The 17509-nt window shown below is 47.0% G+C and overlaps 1 protein-coding gene across 1 annotated transcript in view; it reads left to right on the forward strand.

The window, feature by feature from the left end:
* NELL1 (neural EGFL like 1) overlaps positions 1 to 17509 on the forward strand; it is an 846265-nt gene that overhangs the window by 184683 nt on the left and 644073 nt on the right. Inside the window, exon 7 of the mRNA XM_089662420.1 lies at positions 9324 to 9426. Within this exon, the coding sequence (XP_089518546.1) occupies positions 9324 to 9426 (103 nt within the window). The remainder of the gene's footprint in view (positions 1 to 9323; positions 9427 to 17509) is intronic.

Here is a 17509-nt window from a genome sequence, read left to right on the forward strand (position 1 = left end):
GTTGGTTGGTGTCAGGCTCTCTTGGCCAGGAAGCGGGGTGTTGTGGAGTTGGCTGGTGTCAGGCTCTCTCGGCCAGGAAGTGGGGGGGTACTACGGTGTTGGTTGGTGTCAGGCTCGCTTGGCCAGGGAGGGGGGGGGGGTGCAGTGGTGTTGGTCTGTGTCAGGCTCTCTCAGCCATGGAAGGGCGGTGATGTGATGTTAGTCAGTGTCAGGCTCTCTGGAAGTGGGGGAGGGGGGTGCTGTGGTGTTTGTTGGTGTCAGGCTTTCTCAACCAAGGAAGGGGGTCTCTCTCTCCTCATTGGCTGAGACACAGCCATTGGCTTCTGCTGCTGTCAATCACAGCCAACGAGGAAGGAGCCTGGGGCAGCACTGAGCCAGAAGCAAGCACACGCGAGTGCCCCTAGAGCAAGCAGCTTGCTCGGGGGGCACTCAGAAAGGGGGAGGAGCCAGAAGCACCAGCAGTGGACCCAAAAAGAGAAGGATTGGGGCTGCTCTGTGCATTACAGAGAGCAGGGGAGTATGTCATGTTTATTTATTTATTTTTTTTAAATGGGAACTTTTAGAATCACTTGAATGCTGCTTTAATGAGGGACCCCGTCAAAAAAAAAATTGTGCGCCCCCAAAAATACTTATCAGGCCTTTGTCCTTGATGAGGGAGAACCCCTCACAGGAAAAAAAAAGCAATGGTTACTCCTAAATTCCATATCAGACCCCGAGGGTCTGGTGCAGGTTTATAGGGGAAACCCCTTCAAAAACAAGAACAAAAAGCTTTGAGGCCCCCCCCCCAAAAAAAAAAAATCATTCCATTGTGCCACCTCCTTCCTTCCTGAACCAAACTAGGTCACATGTCCTCAATATGGGGAGAGTTCCTTGCCCAGGGGGTATCCGTTTGGCAAAACACATTCTCCAGATGCTGGGGAGGGCAAAGGCTTCTTCCCCGCAAAGTCAACATGTTTCTGGGCTGCACTTTGCCCCCTTCGTCAGGGCTTGAATGTCAAGGTCCTACCTTTTCCCTGAGGTTATGTTACTCCATGTGCTGGCATCCATCTTGGATTTCTGCTGAGCATGGTGGGAATCCTTTATGCCTTCAGGTCTCTGTGGTCCATCCCCCAGAGGGGTGTGGCTGATTACATATAAGCCTGTGGTCCGCACATGCTCTTTGCACTTGTGTCTTGTGTCGCTACAGCTCTGTTCTGACTCTCGTGACTCTCCTGGAATCTGACTCGGCTTGTGACTCGACTATTCTTTGTGTTCTCCTTTGATCTGACCCTCTGTTGCTGAACCCGGCTCGTGACCTGTGATTCTCGTCTGCTGTCCTGCATCGTTTTGTCCCGTTGTTGTCGACCCGACCTGCCTGACTACTCTATTGTCTTTTCCACCAGCTACACGCCATTGGCGGCGGCCATTACCGCAACTGAGGTGTCTCGGGGGCTGCGACCTGGTTCCTGGCTGCGTCAAGTCCATCCCCACCATCAGGGGCCCTGGTGAAGGGCAGCCTGGGACTTAGACTCCGCGCCCTGAGGGACTTCGGTCTGTGGGTGGTGGTTGTCATCAGCCAGTGTGTTACATTGTTATTAGGCCTGCCTGTCCGTTCCTCAGCTCCTGCCCTGACATTGAAGAAACAACGAAGGGGAATTTCTCAAATCTGGAGCAGCCAGAATCTAGAACTTTGCATGGCGTCCAATCAGCTTCTGTTTTTCATTTTCAAAGCTTAACTGAATTAGCTGAAGCTAGCACCTGATTGGTTGCCACGCCCAGCTGCCCCAGGTTCTGGCTGCTCCAATCCCCCTCAATAATGGGTTTGCACAGCATCTGTCAGCAGCCTTTCAAGTAAATTGCTTGGACCAGCTACTGATGGGTTCTGTGCAAACTCGCTCACTGTTAAAGCGCCTTTCGAGTCTTCATACATTTGTTTCTTCACGCTCTGATGAAGGGGGAGGAGTACAGCCCCCCCCCCCAAAACTAGTTGGCTCTTTGAACATTTTGTCTTGGGAATAAACTTTTATCTGCGGAGCTTCAGTCCCAAACTTGGTATCTGTAATGGGAACGCTGAAATATTTTCTCTATTTCGGAGGATATTGTGCCGTCCATTGTATCAGGGCTGCTGGAAATTGCCGTTTTATTTTGTGCGCATAGTAAGTTAATACAGCCCCTGCTTTTCCCGGTACGGTATGGAGGTATTTCTAATAATTACAGCCTCGGGAAATTCAGTTTTCTGGAATAAAGCTTATTGACTACCGGCTGCTACGGCTTCAAATCCTTCTATAAAGGACACGGGGAGAATGGTCATTATTGACGGTCTCAAGCGCGCTTTCTGTTGATAGCATACAATGGAGCGAGGCTATGCGGGGAAGAAATGACTTTTGGCGACATTTGCAAGCATTTGTATTTGAAAGCTGGTTGTTAGCAGAGAAGAGACTGGAAAAATACAGCATCGGTCACAAAAAATGTGTGTTTTAGTCATGTACTGTATATTTTAGGCCACTCACTTGTAAAAAAAAAGTCTGTTCAGCCAAAAACGTAAAATATATATATATACAGTGGGGCAACAAAGTATTTAGTCCCCACCAATTGTACAAGTTCTCCCACTTACAAAGATGAGAGAGGCCTGTAATTGGCATCATAGGGAGACCTCAACTATGAGAGACAAAATGAGAAAACAAATCCAGACAATCTCATTGGCTGATCTGGAAAGAATTTATTTGCAAATTATGGTGGAAAATAAGTATTTGGTGAATATGAAAAGTTCATGTCAATACTTTGTTATATATCCTTTGTTGGCAATGACAGAGGTCAGACGTTTCCTGGAAGTCTTCACAAGGTTGGCACACACTGTTGCTGGTATGTTGCCCATCCTCCATGCAGATCTCCTCTAGAGCAGTGATGTTTTGGGGCTGTCGCTGGGCAACACAGACTTTCAACTCCCCCAAAGGTTTTCTATGGGGTTGAGATCTGGAGACTGGCTAGGCCACTCCAGGACCTTGAAATGCTTCTTACGAAGCCACTCCTTCGTTGCCCGGGCGGTATGTTTGGGATCATTGTCATGTTGGAAGACCCAGCCACGTTTCATCTTCAATGCCCTTGCTGATGGAAGGAGGTTTGCACTCAAAATCTCACGATACATGGCCCCATTCATTCTGTCCTGTACATGGATCAGTCGTCCTGGTCCCTTTGCGGAGAAACAGCCCCAAAGCATAATGTTGCAACCCCCATGCTTCACAGTAGGTATGGTGTTCTTTGGATGCAACTCAGCATTCTCTCTCCTCCAAACACGACGAGTTGTGTTTCTACCAAACAGTTCTATTTTGGTTTCATCTGACCATATGACATTCTCCCAATCCTCTTCTGGATCATCCAAATGCTCTCTAGCAAACTTCAGATGGTCCCGGACATGTACTGGCTTAAGCAGGGGGACACGTCTGGCACTGTAGGATCTGAGTCCCTGGCGGCGTAGTGTGTTATGCAGGCCATAGACGGGGAGAAAAACGGCCGATTTTTCTTTTAAAAAACGAAAAATCGGTCGTTCAAGCGGCCGACGTTACCAGCAATGGTAAAAAAAATCGGCCGATTTTCATCCAGTCTACAGCCGGCAAAAAGTGTCCCTGCAGAGAGCTCCGCTATTTCTTCTGACAGTTCCTTGACATTTACAGTGGTTGCAACAATGTATCTATTTGTATCCATTTAGGATACAGATGTTTTTATTCGGAAACAAATAGATACATTGTTGCAACCTCTGTAAATGTCACGGAACTGTCAAAGAAATAGCGGAGCTCTCTGCAGGGACACTTTTTGCCGTACTGGAATTCCTCTTATTTTTCATCCTTCTTCTTCATCATCATCATCATCATCATCATCCTCTTCTTCTTCATCATCATCATCCTCTTCTTCTTCTTCATCATCATCCTCTTATTCTTCATCATCATGATCCTCTTCTTCTTCTTCTTCTTCTTCTTCTTCTTCTTCTTCTTCATCATCATCATCCTGTTCTTCTTCTTCTTCTTCATCATCATCATCCTGTTCTTCTTCTTCATCATCATCATCATCATCATCCTCTTCTTCTTCATCATCATCATCCTCTTCTTCTTCTTCATCATCATCCTCTTCTTCTTCTTCTTCTTCTTCTTCTTCTTCTTCTTCTTCTTCTTCTTCTTCTTCTTCTTCTTCATCATCCTCTTCTTCATCATCATCATCCTCTTCTTCTTCTACTTCTTCTTCATCATCATCATCCTCTTCTTCTTCATCATCATCATCATGATCCTCTTCTTCTTCATCATCATCATCCTGTTCTTTTTCTTCATCATCATCATCATCATCCTCTTCTTCATCATCCTCTTCTTCTTCTTCATCATCATCATCATCCTCTTCTTCTTCTTCATCATCAACCTCTTCTTCTTCATCGTCTTCTTCTTCCTCTTCTTCTTTTTGTCTTTCTCTTGCAGGTCACTGCTCATGCGCAGATTTTTTATTGGTAAAAAATCAGCCGATTTGCCCATCATTGCCGCGAAAATCGGCCGATCGGCAAAACCGGCCGTTTTTTTCCCCAACTTTACCGATAAAAAAAATCTACCAAAATACCGAAAAACGGCCGAACAAATAGCCCACTAACGATCCGAAAATTGGCCGATTTTATTTTCGGACGAAAAATTGGCCAATTTTCAACCCATCTATGACCTGCATTGCTGATGGTAGCCTTTGTTACGTTGGTCCCAGCTCTCTGCAGGTCATTCACTAGGTCCCCCCCGTGTGGTCCTGGGATTTTTGCTCACCGTTCTTGTGATCATTTTGACCCCACGGGGTGAGATCTTGCGTGGAGCCCCAGATCGAGGGAGATTATCAGTGGTCTTGTATGTCGTCCATTTTCTAATTATTGCTCCCACAGTTGATTTGTTCACACCAAGCTGCTTGCCTATTGCAGATTCAGTCTTCCCAGCATGGTGCAGGTCTACAATTTTGTTTCTGGTGTTCTTCGACAGCTCTTCGGTCTTCCCCATAGTGGAGTTTGGAGTGTGACTGTTTGAGGTTGTGGACAGGTGTCTTTTATACTGATAACAAGTTCAAACAGGTGCCATTGATACAGGTAATGAGTGCAGGACAGAGGAGCCTCTTAACCCCTCTTGACGCCGACGTAACACAAATATGCGGCCTCACGGACCTGGGCTTTTTTCCGTGGGGCCGCATATTTGCGTACCTGTCTTTGTGCTGGGAGCGCGCCGCTCAGCGCGCTCCCAGCACCAAGACCGCGGTGCCACTGAGAGCCCCGGGTCCCGTTCTAACGATCGGGACCCGGGACTCCCGATTCCTGGGTCACGTGATCGCTGTGATAGCCTCTGATTGGCTATCACAGTGATCAATCACTGTGCAGCCTGGCCCCCTTGTTTTCTCTCTCTCTATGAATGGAGAAGAGAGATACATTGTATCTCTCGAACTCCTGACATAGAGAGATAAAAAAAAAGTTTGTAAAAAAAAAAAAAAAGATAAATAATTAAAAAAGAAAAGAAAAAATAAAGAAAAATACCTAGATCAAGGTTTGGTCTAGTTCAGTACCAGGGTTAGTGTTTGGGTCAAGGTCAGGGTCAAAGATCAGGGTCAAGGGCAAAGGTCAGGGTCAAAGGTCAGGATTTTAAAAAAAAATTGGTATCAGTGTCAGTGTTAATGTCAGTGACAGTGTGTTTTATGTAAAAAAAAAATAAAAAAAAGACAAAAACAAAATGCGCACTGTTGTTTCTGGACTGTACTCCGGGTACAAACAACAAATAATATACACATATATGGTATCGCTGCGATCGCCAAGAACTGGAGAATGTATTTTGGGTTGTTCTTTGGTGGTAGGTTATGGTCGTAACAAGAAACACACAGTTAAATTTAAAAAAATGATTTTTTTTACTATTTTGGCCCAGTTTTCCTTTATTAATAAAAAAAAAATTAGGAGCTATCCATTACCATTTACCACCAAAGGAAAGCCCAATTTGTCCTGAAAAAAACGCGGTATAATCCACCTGGATGTACAAAGTAGTTGTGATGATATGTACGGTTTTACTAACACGTCAATGTTGCAGAATTGTGCTTAGGCATTTAGATTTGTTTTACCCTCAGGTGTGAAGGGGTTAAAGAAGAAGGTCCAGGTCTGTGAGAGCCAGAAATCTTGCTTGTTTGTAGGTGACCAAATACTTATTTTCCACCATAATTTGCAAATAAATTCTTTCCAGATCAGCCAATGTGATTGTCTGGATTTGTTTTCTCATTTTGTCTCTCATAGTTGAGGTCTCCCTATGATGCCAATTACAGGCCTCTCTCATCTTTGTAAGTGGGAGAACTTGTACAATTGGTGGCGGACTAAATACTTTTTTGCCCCACTGTATACTGTGTGTGTATGTATATATATATATATATACATATACATTATATCGCCAAAAGTATTGGGCTGCCGGCCATTACACATGAACATTAAAGTTTGTTCAGCCAAAAATGTAAAAAATTATTTATATATATATACATATATATATATATATATATATATATATATATATATATATACACTGTGTATATACATATATTCAGTGAGCGAGTTTGCACAGAACCCATCAGTAGCTGGTCCAAACAACTTACTTGAAAGGCTGCTGACAGATGCTGTGCAAACCCATTATTGAGGGGGATTGGGGCAGCCAGAACCTGGAGCAGCTGGGCATGGCAACCAATCAGGTTCTAGCTTCAGCTAATTTAGTTCAGTGAAAATGAAAAACAGAAGCTGATTGGATGCCGTGCAAATTTCCAAATTCTGGCTGCTGCAGATTTGAGAAATTTCCCTTCTTTGTTTCTCCAAGCCCTGACGAAGGGGGCAAAGTGCACTCCAGAAACATGTTGGCTTTGCGGGGAAGAAGCCTTTGCCCTCCCCAGCATCTGGACAATGTGTTTTGCCAAACGGACACCCCCTGGGCAAGGTACTCTCTCCATATTGAGGGCATGTGGCCTGGTTTGGTTCAGGAAGGAAGGGGGTGGCACAATGGAATGATTTTTTTTTTTGGGGGGGTCCTCAAAGCTTTTTGTTCTTGTTTTTGAAGGGGGTTTCCCCTTTAAACCTGTACCAGACCCCCAGGGTCTGATATGGAATATTGGAGTAACCCATGCTTTTTTTTCGGTGTGGGGTTCTCTTTAATATTCACACTAGGCCCTCATCAAGGACAAAGGTCTGATATGTATTTTTGGGGGCCCACAATTTTTTTTTCACGGGGTCCCTCATTAAAGCGATTCTAAAAGTTCACATTAGAAAAAAAAAAAATAAACATGACATACTCCCCTGCTCTCTGTAATGCACAGAGCAGCCCCAATCCTTCTCTTTTTGGGTCCACTGCTGGCACTTCTGGCTCCTCCCCCTTTCTGAGTGCCCCCCGATTGGACTCTGGTAAGTATTAGGGGGGGCTGAGGTGGGAGTTGCACACTGTGTGTATGTATGTATGTATGTATGTATGTATGTATATATATATATATGTATATATATATATATATATATATATATACACACTATATTGCCAAAAGTATTGGGCCGCTGGCCTTTCCACACACATGACCTTTAATGGCCCCCCAGTCTTAGTCCGTAGGGTTCAATATTGACTTGGCCCCGCCCTTCCCACGCACATGACCTTCCATGGCCTCCCAGTCTTAGTCCGTAGGGTTCAATATTGAGTTGGCCCCGCCCTTTGCAGCTATAACAGCTTCAACTCTTCTGGGAAGGCCGTCCACAAGGTTTAGGAGGGTGTCTATGGGAAGGTTGGACCATTCTTCCAGAAGCACATTTGTCAGGTCAGGCACTGATGTCGGGGGAGGAGGCCTGGCTCGCAGTCTCCGCTCTAATTCATCCCAAAGGTGTTCTATGGGGTTGAGGTCAGGACTCTGTGCAGGACAGTCAAGTTCCTCCACCCCAAGCTGGCTCCTCCATGTCTTTATGGACCTTGCTTTGTGCACTGGTGTGCAGTCATGTTGGAACAGGAAGGGGCCATCCCCAAACTCCTCCCACAAAGCTGGGAGCATGAAATTGTCCAAAATGTTTTGGTATGCTGATGCCTTAAGAACTAGGGGGCAAAGCTCAACTCCTGAAAAACAACCCCAACACCATAATCCCCCCTCCACCAAACTTTACACTTGGCATAATACTGACAGGCAAGTACCAAGCCTTATGGCTGGGATGGCTGGCTCTATAGTCCCCCTGCTCGTATGTTGGGCGTCTTTTTATTATTATTATACAGTATTTATATAGCGCCAATAGTTTGCTCAGCGCTGTACATTATAATGGGAGACAGTACACGAGACAGCACAGTAAGAATACAATACACGAGGGGTTTGAGGGCCCTGCTCCTTGGAGCTTACAATCTAGGAGCTTACGGGATCTTCCCAATGAGCAAGGAATCCAAATTGAGAGTGCACCACATAAGGTGTGGGTCAGGAGTACATCCCTGGCTTGGTGATTCTGAGGGGCCCAGTGCCTCCTGATTTGACCAGTGCTGCATTTTCTAGTTAGAGACTGGAAAAGTGGTGAGCCCACAGTATCAAGCACCCCCTGGGAGTAGCACTATGAATTTGGAGCCCCACTACGTGAAACCCGCACTAGGCCACAACAGTGGACTTGCACTGGCCCTTTTTTATTTTTGCAAATTAACTTTTTTTGCTCTCCACATGTGTGTCACTTTTCCTTACATATGGTTTCCTCTTTTCACTCAGGATGGAGGGTGTGGATCCTGGGTCCTACCCTGAAGTCAAGGGGGAAGATGTGTGGACATTAGTTTCCTTTCTACCCTGCATTGGGGCAAGTCTCTCTTTGGGAGAGCCCCTTACCTAGCACTTGTTGGTGGGCTTCAGCTGACCATGAAGAAAATGGGTCCATCAGACTTTTTGGCTAGGTGGACCTGAGTGTGCCTCACCCCCGTCAGGAGCCTTGCATCCAGGAGGGTCAGGGAGGGGTCCTACTTCTTCAGGAGGTGGACCAGAGACACACCCTAAGTGCACTTTCTTGTGTGTGTTGACATTCACTTTTTTTATTCACTTACTGGTGTTTAGTTTTTTTGCACCCATCAGAATAGAGCACAGTGATGATTTGAAAAGCGCACTAACTAATGGTGATCATTCAGTTGACCAAAGCTGGTCCAGAGGAAGATAATTGGCTTATTGGCTTGCACAGATCAGTTCACTTTGCACATTGACGTTTTGCCAAGTAAGCTCACGCTTGTCCTAGAATGCAATGACATAGGCCTGTATACTTTGCTCTGAGATGTTTTGTTTCCTGCTAAGTCGTTGATATTATTTTCATAAAATGTTCTTCTGTTTTCCATTAGAATGGTGCTGTGGAGTGCAGGCGGATGTTGTGCCCACCTCTTAACTGCTCCCCCGATCACCTACCCATCCACATCCCGGGACAGTGCTGCAAAGTCTGCCGGCGTAAGTAATGTGCTTTTCTTTTTTTTTCTCTAGAACCAGGTGCATTAGTATGATGTTGTCATGGGCGGACTGACCATTCGAGCACTCAGGCACTGCCCGAGGGCCCAGGGTCAGTAGGGGGCCCCATGAGATGCGCCTGGTACCTTTCATTGGCTTTTTCATAGGCTTTTTGGGTGTGGGCAAGGACACAGGGGCCCCATGATCCCCTATTGCCCAAGGGCCCCATGAGTTGTCAGTCCGCCCCTGGGAGTTGTCCCATTTGTTGCTATAGCAGCCTCCACTCTTTTAACGTTTGGAAAGTATCTGTGTGAGGTCAGGTACTGATGCTGGATGAGAAGATCTGGCTCACCATCAACATTTCAATTGTTCCAGTTCCTCCCAAAGGTGTTCAGTAGGATTGAGGTCAGAGCTCTGTACAGGACACTCAAATTCCTCCACATCAAACTATGTCTTTATGGAGATGTTTAATGAGAAGACCTGCTTCTTCCCAGTTCATTCCAAAGGTGTTCAGTAGGGTTGAGGACAGGGCTCTGTGCAGGACATTCAAATTCCAGACACCAAACTGGTCAAACCATTTCTTTATGGAGCTGTTGAATCAGAAGACCTGGTTCTGAATCTGGCATCGCCATCGACATTTCAATTCATCAAAGGTGTTCAGTAGGGTTGATGCCAGGGCTCTGTACAGGACACTCTTGTTCCTCCGCACTAGTTGGTCAAACCAAGTCTCTATAGAGATGTTGGATGAGAAGGCTTAGGTCATTCCAGGGCTCTGTTCAGGACACACAAGTTTCTGAACACCAAACTGGTCAAACCATATCTTTATGTAGCTGTTGGATCAGAAGACTTGGTTCCTTCCAATTCATCCCAAAGGTGTTCAGTAGGGTTGAGGTCAGGGCTCTGTACAGGACAGTTGAATTCCTCCACATCAAACAAGTCGAACAATGTCTTTATGGAGACATTGGATGAGAAGATCTGACCCGTTCCAGTTCGTGCCATTGGTGTTCAGTAGGGTTGAGGTCAGGGCTCTGTGCATGACACGCAAATTCCTCTACTCCAAACTGGACAAACCATGTCTTTATTTAGTTGGCTTTGGACAAAGGGGCACAGTAATGCTGGAATGGACAAGGGTCTTCACTAAACTGTTACCACAGGGCTGGAGGAGCAAAATGTTCTACAATGTCTTTGTATGATGTCATATTACCAGTACCCTACACTGGGAGCATCTGAACTTCATCATTTGGATTGGTGTCCACAAATTTTTGCCATATAGAAAGGTGTAATGAACAGATGTCTTCAAAATCTGGCCATATAGTGTATATTTTAATGAATCTAGTTATCTTTAGTGAATAATCTCTCCTGCTTCTATGCCAATAACAACATCAACAGCCTCTTGCTCTGGCCTGCTGGAATTGTTTAAAACAGAGCTACTTGGTAGGGTTGGTGTGATATTTGTAGCACAAAACTCCATTTTCCATCAAGCTTCAGTACTTTAGGGCTGTTTTGTGTATACCTGATTACTCTCAATTCCTTGCAAACTCACATCTCCACAATAAAACCCTTTGAAGCTGCAGCACCTATCTTGAACAAAGAAAATAATACAAAAGGGCTCAAAGACCTAGTGCATTATCAAAAGCACTTTATTAAAGGCTAAAAGAGTACATCAAAAACAATAGGTAAAACAGAGTTGCAAGTAAAAACCAAGGTCTTGCACGTGATGGAACTCATAAGGTCCAAACAAACATCATGGTACCAGCTGACACGTACCAGCAGACATACCTCCCTTACTTTCCATTACCTCTTAAATATAGAACCAATCTCTTGCTCCTCCCCTTGTGAAGAGGAACAAAAAAGAGTGACACATGCTACCCCCATTGGCCAACCTCCAGAGCATGGGGTAGTATGTATCTCTCTTTTTTATTCCCCCCTCACCCCAAGGGAGAGGGGCAAGAGATAGATTCTATATTTGATGTTTGTTTGGACTTTATGAGTTCCATCGCGTGCAAGACCTTTCGATCTCTGGGCTTACGTACAACGCTGTTTTACTTATTGTTCTTTTGACTATGTACTCTTTTATCCTTAAATAAAGTGCTATTGATTATTATCATTTAGGAATGGGCGTATTTTGGCGATGTTGAGGAGGTGGAGTCTGCATGTTGCGGAGGTGGAGTCTGCATGAGTTTGTTAAAGATTGGACTTGGGGCTGGAAGGATAGGTTGGAGTCCAGAATGAAACCAAGTACTCTGGCCTGCGGGGCGGGTTTGATGGTGGCGTTGTTGGACATGATGGAGAAGTCAATAGGGGGTGGGGTCCGGGCTGGGGGGAAGACAAGAAACTCGGTTTTGGAGAGGTTCAGTTTAAGGAAGTGGAGCTACATCCAGTCTGATATGTCGTTCAGTAGGTGTGTGATTCGGGCGGAGACCGAGGGGGTGAGGTGGGGGGTTGAGAGATAGATTTGTGTGTCGTCGGCATAGAGGTGGTAGTTGAAGCTGTGAGAGAGTATGAGTTGGCCAAGGGAGGAGGTGTAGATGGAGAAGAGAAGGGGCCCAAGGACGGAGCCTTGAGGGACCCCAACAGAGAGGGGGAGTGAGGGGGAGGTGGTAGCATTATAGGTAACGCTGAAAGAGCGTTGTGACAGGTAGGATGAGAGCCAGGAGAAAGCAGAATCTCTGAGGCTGAGGGAGTGTAGTTTTTTGAGGAGGAGGGGGTGGTCGACTGTGTCGAAAGCCGCAGAGAGGTCAAGGAGTAGGAGCACCGAATAGTGGCCATTAGCTCTGGCAGTTAGCAGATCGTTGGAGAGTTTGAGTAAGGCAGTTTCGGTGGAGTGTAGGGGATGGAAGCCGGACTGTAGGGGATCGAGGAGGTTATTGTCGTTGAGGTGAGAGCATAGGTGGGTGTAGACTATTAGCTCGAGGAGTTTGGATGTGAATGGGAGCAGGGAGATGGGTCTGAGGTTGTTCGGGTCATTGTGGTCCAGGGAGGGCTTTTTAAGTATGGGGGTGATGTGTGCATGCTTCAGAGGGGAGGGGAAAGTGCCAGAGGAGAGGGAGAGATTAAAGATGTGGGTGAGGGAGCATAGGATTGTGTCATGGTGTAAGGTCAGGTTCAGAGACCAGTTGCTATAGCAGTAAAAGGCTTACCTGGAACCAGCAGGATAGGTACACCAGCGGATCCCCCTGGGAATGACGCAGGCTCACCTGAGGTGCGGGGTCTAAGTATTAACCGGTATTCACCAGAGCTCCTAATGGTGGAGATGGATTGGGCTGTGTGTTAATACCAGGTCGCAGATCTCAGGATCACCCCACCAGGGAATGAGCAGACTGGGAACCAATAGCGGATCAACAGGTTAGGGACGAAAGCAGAGTCGGTCACAAGCCAAGGGTCGGTCACAAATGGTAGCAGATCAATCGTAGTACGTTAGGATGAGACGAAATCGTGGTCAGGAACAAGCCAAAGATCAGTAGCGGAGGTGTAGACAGCAGCAGGAACAGTAGCGGGATATTGGCTGGAAAGGCACAATAATCTGGCAAGGAGGAAGTCCAAGGACATGGCTTATATAGGAAGTTCATGGGAGGAGCAAGGAGTTCAAGGTTCAAGAGCAAACAAGGCACAAGGCAGGATTATCCAATAGAAGAGGCAGAGCGTTGTCCAGCATCCTAGGTAGCTCAGTGAGAAGAGTTACTGCCTGACACAGTATAAGTCCCAGGTTCAAGTCCAGGCCCTGACAGATTGATAGTGCAATAGGCCTTTGTACCCTTTTGTGTTATTTTGTTTGTGCAGTTGCAAGAGTCCTTGTGAGCAGCATCAACCTAACAGTCCAGTCCAGGTTGAGCATTAATAGTCACCACCTGTCTTAGTAAGGTGGAAATCTCTAGAATCAAGATACTGCTTTGATTTGTGAAGCAATTATCTTGAACCTGTCTTCATTTCCCGTCTGGAGTATGTCAGTCTCCTCCTTATCCATACTGTAGTTGCCTCTCACAACTATTAGCTTTCTCTGTTATCAGTCATTTTGCTCCCCAGCATTATACACTATATTACCAAAAGTATTGGGCCGCTGGCCTTTACACACAAATTACCTTTAATGGCCTCCCAGTCTTAGTCCGTTGGGTTCAATATTGAGTTGGCCCCGCCCTTTGCAGCTATAACAGCTTCAGCTCTTCTGGGAAGGCCGTCCACAAGGTTTAGGAGGGTGTCTATGGGAAGGTTGGATAATTCTTCCAGAAGCACATTTGTCAGGTCAGGCACTGATGTCAGAGGAGGGGGCCTGGCTCACAGTCTAATTCATCCCAAATGTGTTCTATTGGGTTAAAGTACAGGCCAGTCACGTTCCTCCACCCCAAACTGGCTCCTCCATGTCTTTATGGACCTTGCTTTGTGCACTGGTGTGCAGTCATGTTGGAACAGGAAGGGGCCATCTCCAAATTCTTCCCACAAAATTGTCCAAAATGTCTTGGTATGCTGACAGCTTAAGAGTTCCCTTCACTGGAACTAGGGGGCCGAGCCCAACCCCTGAAAAACAACCCACACCATAATCCCCCCTCCACCAAACTTTACACTTGGCATAATGCAGTCAGGCAAGTACCGTTCTCCTGGCAACAGCCAAACCCAGACACGTCCATCGGATTGCCAGACAGAGAAGTGTGATTGGTCGCTCCAGAGAACACGTCTCCTCTGCTCTAGTGTCCAGTGGTGGCGTGCTTTACACCACGGCATCCGATGCTTTGCATTGCACTCAGTGATGGAAGGCTTGGATGCAGCTGCTCGGCCATGGAAACCCATTCCATGAAGCTCTCTATGCTCTGTTGTTGGGCTCATCTGAAGGCCACACCAAGTTTGGAGGTCTTTAGCTATTGACTCTGCAGACAGTTGGTGATTTCTGCGCACTGTGTGCTTCAGCATGCGCTGACCCCGCCCTGTCATGTGACGTGGCCTACCACATGGTGGCTGAGTTGCTGTTGTTCCCAGTTGCTTCCACTTTGTTATAATCCCAATAACAGGTGACCGTGGAACAGGGCGGACTGACAACTCATGGGGCCCCCGGGCAATAAGGGATCATGGGGCCCCTGTGTCCTCACCCACACTCAAGCTACACTAAAAAAAGCCTATGAAAGCTACCAGGGGCATCTCATGGGGCCCCTTACTGACCCCGGGCCCTTGGGCAGTGCCCGAGTTTCTGAATGGTCAGTCCGCCCCTGGCATGAAATATTTAGTAGCCAGGAAATGTCACGGATGGACATATTGCACAGGTGGCCACCTATCACGGGACCACGCTTGGAGTCACTGAGCTCCTGAGAGCGACCCATTCTTTCACCAATGTTTGTAGAAGCAGTTTGCATGCCTAGGGGCTTGATTGTATACACCTGTGTCCATGGAGGGGATTGGAACACCTGAATCCAATAATATGGAGGGCTGGCCCAATACTTTTGGCAATATAGCTTATTGAAGAACTTATCTATGCGATTAATGTAAATATGCAGGATCCCTGGGTAGTGCAGGCTATAGCTGTGCAATCTGCTGATCAGTTGCTTGAGTACAAGCTAGAAAAATAATCAGCAGACTGCAGAGCTAAAGTCTGAAGCACACAGTGGCTGGCAAGGAGAAGCATGCCCATTCAAAGGGATGTCAAGATGCATTCTTTCATACTGTATGTCAGGGCTCCGGGTATGACCAGAGGTGTGTGGACTGACACAGGGAAACACAGGCTTCAGATATAGTATAAACAATATAATTTATTTAAGACCAAACAATACATAAACGCAGTGCAAGACTAAACATAAACACAGTGCAAAGAAACCAAACCAAAACCCCCAACAGATAACAAAAGAACAATACTAAGCGTAGTCGGGCAGGCCGGGTCGGTTGCAAACGGGCAGGCAAGGTACAAAGGTGCAGGCAGAGCGTAGTCAGACGGGCAGGGTCAGGAACAATCAGGCAGACAAGGTACCAAAGGAGCAGACTGGAGAGTGGTCAGGGATCAAGCAGGATCAGACAGGAAGCAGACAGGATGCAGGTACAGGGGCTCTTGGGAAACCTACACCAAGGCCCTGATTGCAAGTCTGGTCATTCCTTATATGCACCTCCTGCAATCAGCCTCAGGTGTTTTGGCTGACTGCAGGAGTGAGCCTCTGGTTGCTGAGAGCACCCACTGGCCAGTCCTGGTACTGCAACCCACAAGGCAGGTGAGTCCCACCACTATTGGCGAGTCCATTCCTGACACTGTATAATGCTTGGATTCTTGAAATAAAATATGAGACAGGGTACTGTGTCATTTAAAGGCCTCTCCAATGAAACTTGGAGCAAAGACCAGCATAAAGACCCAAGGATTATGTCACTGGGTCTCATAAGAAGTATTTCTTCCTCAGGAATGGCATTGCAGACCTACTATTACTCTTTTCTTAGTCATCCCAGCAGCACAGTTGACATCATACCAGGGGCGGACTGACCATTTGGAAACTCGGGCACTGCCCAAGGGCCCGGGGTCTGTAGGGGGCCCCATGAGATGCCCCTGGTACCTTTTTCATAGGCTTTTTTTGAGTTTGGGCAAGGACACAGGGGCCCCATGATCCCCTATTGCCCGGGGGCCCCATGAGTTGTCAGTCCGCCCCTGCATCATACCAAACGATAACAGGTTCGCTTTGAAATACATGGAAATAGATGGAACGCAGATAAAAATCTCTGAGCGTGGCTTGTTATATTTCCTTTCCACTTCCATCCCCGTATATCTCACCTACATGAATTTCATAGCCGGAGAATATCTGCCGTCTAAGCAGGATTTAATTCTCCGTGACATTCCCGCATGACTGACCCAGCAAATAAAATGATACAGTAATTGTTTAAATGTATCACAATTCCTTGTATATAATGAAGCATCTTTATGGGCTGTGAAAATTAAAGTGTGCAGAATTTGTTAGGTAAGTTGTTTTAAAAAATATCAGCCGAAATTGAGGATCGTCTTATTGCGATCGGTTACACCTTGGAATCCTAATAGCCTGGCGGAGAGGCCTGTAGTCCCAGGGAGATATTGTGGTGGATTTTCAATCCGGTTGTTACCTGGGAGCAGGGGTGGACTGACCTTTCGGACACTCGGGCATTTCCCGAGGGCCTGGGGTCAGTAGGGGGCCCCATGAGATGTCCCTGATACCTTTCATAGGCTTTTTTGGGTGTGGTTTGAGTGTTGGCGAGGACACAGGGGCTCCATGATTTCCTAATGTCCGGGTTACACCTTGGAATCCTAATAGCCTGGCGGAGAGGCCTGTAGTCCCAGGGAGAAATTGTGGTGGATTTTCAATCCGGTTGTTACCTGGGAGCAGGGGTGGACTGACCATTCGGACACTCAGGCATTGCCCGAGGGGCCTGGGGTCAGTAGGGGGCCCCATGAGATGCCCCTGATACCTTTCATAGGCTTTTTTGGGTGTGGTTTGAGTGTTGGCGAGGACAAAGGGGCCCCATGATCCCCTATTGCCCGGGGGCCCCATGAGTTGTCAGTCCGTCTCTACCTGGGAGTGATGTAACAGAAGTTGAAAAGGTGGAACCTAGCTTGTTAGATGCCAATGTATTGTAAACGGACCTGAAGTATGCCATGGAGAAGGGTTCGCACCCATGGAGAGGACAGTCCTGGTGATTGTAGGGGCTGTGGATAAAGAGAAACTACTGATGGTGGAGCACAGCAGGTTAGACAGCTGTGGGCAAGGGTGGACTGACAACTCATGGGGCCCCCGGGCAATAGGGGATCATGGGGCCCCTGTGTCCTTGCCCAAACTCAAAAAAGCCTATGAAAAAGGTACCGGGGGCATCTCATGGGGCCCCCTACTGACCCCGGGCCCTTGGGCAGTGCCCGAATTTCCAAATGGTCAGTCCGCCCCTGGCTGTGGGGCATATCAAGGACTATGTGGAGACACAGGAGCCATGGGGCGACCAGGGCACACTTGGAGATACAGGGTGCATAGGGCGCACTTGGAGACATGATGCACACAGGGGCACACTTGGAGACATGGCGCACATTGGGGCACACCAGGAAACACGGGCACACTTGAAATATGGGGCACACAAGAGCATACTTTGACACATGGGGCAAACAAGAGCA

The sequence above is a fragment of the Staurois parvus genome, unplaced genomic scaffold (assembly GCF_062004578.1).
Source record: "Staurois parvus isolate SC_StPar_1 unplaced genomic scaffold, SC_StPar_1.0 ptg001470l, whole genome shotgun sequence".
NCBI classification, from domain to species: Eukaryota; Metazoa; Chordata; class Amphibia; order Anura; family Ranidae; genus Staurois; species Staurois parvus.